This window comes from Notothenia rossii, assembly GCF_949606895.1.
Source record: "Notothenia rossii genome assembly, chromosome: 2".
NCBI classification, from domain to species: domain Eukaryota; kingdom Metazoa; phylum Chordata; class Actinopteri; order Perciformes; family Nototheniidae; genus Notothenia; species Notothenia rossii.
This window is the reverse complement of record NC_136904.1, coordinates 48869367-48874769: the sequence shown is the minus strand read 5'-3', so window position 1 is coordinate 48874769 and position 5403 is coordinate 48869367. Positions and strand designations below refer to the sequence as shown.

General features: G+C 40.8%; 1 protein-coding gene across 9 annotated transcripts; it reads right to left on the bottom strand.

Annotated features, from left to right (window-relative positions):
* On the bottom strand, positions 1–4498 carry LOC307028667 (uncharacterized protein). 9 transcript variants are annotated; one of them, XR_013805062.1, is made up of 8 exons: positions 4006–4498; positions 3694–3725; positions 3320–3478; positions 1374–1505; positions 1165–1287; positions 963–1077; positions 756–830; positions 1–460 (listed from the first exon to the last, which is right to left on the bottom strand). XR_013805062.1 is itself a non-coding variant. In XM_079663887.1 (7 exons), exon 1 carries the CDS (start codon positions 3282–3284, stop codon positions 1890–1892), a length of 1395 nt encoding a protein of 464 aa, XP_079520013.1. In that variant the 5' UTR covers positions 3285–3310; the 3' UTR covers positions 1–460; positions 756–830; positions 963–1077; positions 1165–1287; positions 1374–1505; positions 1672–1743; positions 1886–1889. The 9 variants fall into 9 exon arrangements, 6 of the variants coding, with proteins under 6 accessions (XP_079520013.1, XP_079520012.1, XP_079520011.1 ...); XR_013805063.1 differs by lacking the exon at positions 3694–3725; XM_079663887.1 differs by lacking the exons at positions 3320–3478; positions 3694–3725; positions 4006–4498 and adding exons at positions 1672–1743; positions 1886–3310.
* Between the last annotated feature and the right edge of the window lie 905 nt (positions 4499–5403).

The window sequence follows — 5403 nt, the reverse complement described above, 5'->3', positions numbered from 1 at the left end:
TTGACAGCTATATCAATCAATCTTTATTCATTATAGTGTCAAATCACAACAGAAGTTATGTAATGACTAGGAGTGGGACGAGACTAACGGGAAGAACCCTTATGCTACCCTTTCAGTTTTTAGTCTGTGACTGTGAAAATCTTTTGGTGTAAGCCCAGTATTGGTTAAAACCAGACTCGGACAATAATAACAAAAAAATATCCTGACAAATAATCTAAATAGAAACATATTACAGACAGTAGCAGCATTAGAGCTGAAATTCACTCACTCATTATGAAACCATAAATAGAGGATTGAAAAAAATATATATATATATATATAGCTGTGTGAAAAGTGTAAGACATGGGTTACAGGTCTGAATAGATATGCATTCTGATATACGTGTATGTGCCCAAGTATGTATTGCTCTATACTTCCTCGTCCGCAGCCAGCCAGCTCCACTCCTCACCAAATTCGTGACCTGCAAGAAACAGCAAACATAACTTGTACTCAGTATCTGTGTACTGACAAATATAAGTAGCCATGTAGCCATATTGTGACGTAGTGACACTTAGTGAACAAATGTATCTGTCATGAAGGATGACTTAAGTCTCAAAAGAGCCCTAAGGCCTACCTGCATAACTGTTAATTGAACTTAAAAGATATGCAGATGTTTGAAATTAAAACCATCAATATGAAAATCTTCAGCCAGGAAATAATCATAATCAAACCTTTTGTTTCAATCTGAGACAAAACAAGTTGCATAATAAACTCACAAAGTCAAGACGAAGCTCTCAGATATGACGGATGACTCAAGCATCATAGAAGAACTTCTAGCAGGTCAGGAAAACCTGTTTGACAGGAGATAATGGTAGCAGAGAATATAAAGAGACATTTATGAATTACCAATTGTCATTTTATAACACATATAGTATGTTTCTTCACACAAACCTTTAAACATACACATATTGCATTCCTCTCACCACATGAAATAAGCTCAGGAACCCAAAAGTGGCCCAGTGAATGATGGAGGAGACGAAGCAGGTCCTCAAAAGGGGACAGAGGGAAAACAACTTCTTAGGCTCTCGGGTGGTCAACCTAAAAGAGACATGGAAACATTATTAAGTCTCTCATCATCACAAATCAAGTATGAATTCATATAACATTATAAGACACATGACATACTCAACAAATCATAGACTTCTCAGTAGCCAAAAAGTGGTGAAGTGGAGGAAGTAAGGGAGCAAATCCTTGAAAATGGACGGAGGGGGAACAACTCCTCAAGCTCTCACATGTCAAGTGGTCAACCTAAGAGGGAATTGGATACATTATTAAGTCTCTAATCATCACAAATTAAGTATGATTTCATAAAACATAAAAAATGATAAACTCACCATACTAGAGGAGACTCAACAGCCAAACTTTGGTGCAGTGAAGGTAGAGAGTGGACGCAGAGAGAGAGCAAGTCCTCGAACATGAACGGAGGGGGAACAACTCCTCAAGCTCTCACATGTCAAGTGGTCAACCTGAGAGGGAATTGGATACATTATTAAGTCTGAAAAATAAATAAAATGTTTTCCTCTGTCCTGCACCTAAAGTTGAAAACTTTTGGGATGTGCGTTTCTTTCAAAACTTTTTTAAAATGATGAAGTATGAATTTATACAACATTAAAAAATACATGATAAACTTACCAAATTCTAACAGTGGTCCCAAATGAGAGAACAAGTCCACATATAGAACAGAGGGAGAACGACTCATGTACACTAATTTAGTGTACATGATCACACCATTAAGGATCAACGCATAAGCACAATACAACTTCTGAAAAGCATAATTAAAATGACAAATAATGAATTACTACATCCATAATGTGTGATAATAACAATAATATTAAATATTTCTCGCCTTATCAGTGGAGCAGCTTTTTAAGCAGCTCACTCTTCTCTGCAAGTCTGTCTATCACAGAGTCAGAGTCCAAGGACATGAGGATGTCTTTCTCTGTGGACATCAACATAAATGCCTCCAATTTATCAGATGAGAGGGTGCTTCTGAGTCTGTTTTTAATAAACTTCAAAATTGAAAATGTGCACTCACAAGCCACCTGTGTGAGGGATAATGTAAGCAGGTATTTATAAGCAAGGCCTAGGGCAGGGTATGCATCTGTTAGCATGTTGAAATGGCGAAGTATCTGGTAGCAGCACAGAGGGCATTCTTTGCAGGAGCAACAGCTTATGGGAGTTATCTCAACCTCTTCTGCGTTGTCCTCCTCACCACCTGATCCATCTTCTACTGTTCTTGCTTTGTACTCTGCCAATGGGGATGCCTTCAGCCTGTTCCACTGGAGTGCAAAGCTTTTCAACTCGGCCTGCATATTTTCCTTGGTTGCCCTGCTGTCAAATCCTTGCAAGCACTTGCTTAAGTCTTGAAGGGCAGACTGGGGAAGAGCACTGCTGCAGAGCTGAGGGAGGTTTCTGGGATCCAGACATGCCAAGTCAGCATATAGATTGCCGTGTGTTAAAAAGCGCCTATGAATGGCTTCAATTGCTGTGTCCATGATCCGGTTATGCACATTCACCTCATAGGATTTTTCTGCATCATCCAGGGTCTCATCCTGAGCCATCTCTCCAGGCAAGACTTTCTTCAACCTCCTCCTCTTTTGTGGCAGTGTGGCCTCCACTTCAATTTCTGTGTCATCTCTCTCTTGGATTTCTGTGTTTGTCCAGTTGACAAATGTGTCTGCTGCTCTTTTTACAGATTCAAAATCTCTTCCCAAGCTTTTCAGCGTATCCTGTGTCGATGCCACTATTCTGTGAGCAGAGAGGATGTCCAATCCTGCCGTCTGAAGGTATTTAGACAATGGAGAGGTATGTTTAAATATGCGGAGGAAGATTTGAGCAGTCAAGATCGTCTCATACTTGAGCAATGACTCTGCATATCCTCTGGCCATGACAAGGATACATGGTTTCACTGTTGCCTGTTTTTGTATAGCTGATAATGTCAACAGCACATCAACGTACAGACCATCTTCCAGTTTTCCAAAGGAGCCAAACACCTTCTTCAGGGCCTCATGCTTGGCCCACCAGCGTGTCTCGCCAATAGGAGCAAGGCGTCTACGTCTCTTGTTTCGGCCTGACTCTTCCCACACATTCATCCTTTTATATGACTCTTTGATGAATACCGCAATGCCATTGAGGAGCGCAAACAGGGACCCACTCTCAATAAAAATCTGGGTTGTGTTTGCAAGCACCAGATTTAGTACATGTGCGTAGCACCATACATGGTGTATATGCCTCCAATCTGACATTCCACTGATGAACAGACTGCTATCAGTTCTCTTACCGAATGCCATGCAGATGAAACAATAAAGCATGTGACGCTCTGGACAGTACGTCAGCCACCTTCTACTGGTGCCGTCTCTGCTACAGAACACTTTCTGCACCACTGGTGGTGGTGGTGCAGTCTTTGGGCTGCCTGAATTGGTCTGGCTCTCTCCCTGAACTGACACATTTGCACAGAAATTAAAGTTACACACAAATTATGAAATAGTTATCACCTCAGTAAACAATAAATGAATTGAAAGATTACAATAAATTCAATGGCAAATATTGCAAATTAATGTAATTATTTCCTATAGGTTTACTTGTATTTTGTGCTAAAATTCAAAGTATCTCATCTGTATTTACAATACAGCTTGATTCTGCATCTCTACTTACAGCTCGTTGGTCCATGTGAATGTTTACTGTTGCTATGGCAACAAGAAACCGCTGACGTTAGCAGCTCTTAGCTAGCCTAGCTAAATCATCTGAACAATAATAACCCATAATATCACAATTCGGCATATTTAAACAAAATCAACCACAACTACCAACATTCACAGCCCTTCAACTCTGGGCTAATATGTTGTCACAAGTAGGACTATGCAGTTAATTAGGTCACATCACATTCAATGTAAAAACGTTTTCTACTTTTTTTTTGGACATGTCTCAAAAATGTAGCCTAGCCAGCCCCAGGCTAACGTTACTTACCATTTATGCCTCCACTCGCTCGTCTCCCGGCGCAGCAGCACCTGCTGGGGCGGTGACCCCGGCACCAAATAGGTCCGTCAATTTAGAATATTTAGCAGCCTCCACCTCCAGAGAGTTCAGCTTTTTAAGTCACAGTTTTTCAGCGCCACCCGGGCGTTTCTTCTGCTTATCCATTTTCAGCTCAGCAGCAGCCCGTCCCGCGACTCCCGCCCATGCCATGAGGTCCCGCCCCACCTTGGTTTGTGTTGTGATTGACAGCACTGTCAGGCCTCTCTGAGCCTGTCAGCCCATGATTGATTGACAATGACAAACAATAGACCAATAATATGTGTCGATGCTGGCAACACACTGCTAGCCCTCTGTAGCCAATTGGCCGGCCCAATTGGAGGGAATTTAGAGAAAAAAAAGAAAAAAGAAAAAACCATAGCGGACCGGCCCACATTGGGTCAACGGCCCACCGGGACAATGCCCGGTATGCCAGATGGCCAGTCCACCCCTGCTTGTAACAGTAACAAGGGTTTAGCAACCAGGTATAAATGACACAGTTATGAACGACATATATATATATTGATTTAGTGGCCAGGTATAAATTACACAGTTATTAATGGCATATATATATTGCACATATAGCACATATTGCACAAAGTTGGTTTGTATTTAGCAGCAAGGGGTGTTATAGTCTGTGTTGTGGTGTGTGTGTAGGAGGGTCTACTAGGGGCAGTGCTGGTTGTAAAGTCTGACCGCTGCAGGAAGGAAGGACCTGCGGTTTCAAGAGGGTTTCATCCATCCATATTCTTCTTAAAGCTTTTTTCTTATTCAAAAGAAGACCTCAACCTAAAGTACTCTTTAATGTTTAAATTAAGCCTTATTAGTTTGTCTGTTTTGCACATCCTCCTATTAATATCTAATAATAAAATAATACAATTCAATAACGTGCTTTAACCACCAGGTGTCCCTTTCTATCAGCTCTGCACCGTTATGGTGTAAATACAGCCTATCTACCAATTGAATCAAATATAAAAGTCAGCCGAATTAGTGTTGATAATGCAAGGAGACGTATTGTGTGAAAAGAAATGTAAGATGCTGTTTAATTGCTTATATATTTATGATCCACGTCACGTTTTCAGTTTTGGCGGCAGTTCTCCTGTTTGTCTAGAAGTCTTCTCAGCAGGGCTCTATAAATAGAGAACTACGGCAGATATGTAATATTTAATGCAGCCGAACCGTGTATTACAATGCCGTTATGTGATGACTTTCAAAGAGAAAAGCAAGCACACTCGGAAAAAAGTATTATTGTATTTTTAAAAAACGTTTTCAGATTTCACATCACATAAACACCAAATCCCAGCATGCATTGCGGCTAAACCATCCAATCATCGAGCTGAGGATCTTGCCTAC

Bases quoted from the DNA above. Each gene is read 5' to 3' on its own strand.
- LOC307028667 (XM_079663884.1), bottom strand. From the start codon at position 3,284: ATGTCAGATTGGAGGCATATACACCATGTATGGTGCTACGCACATGTA.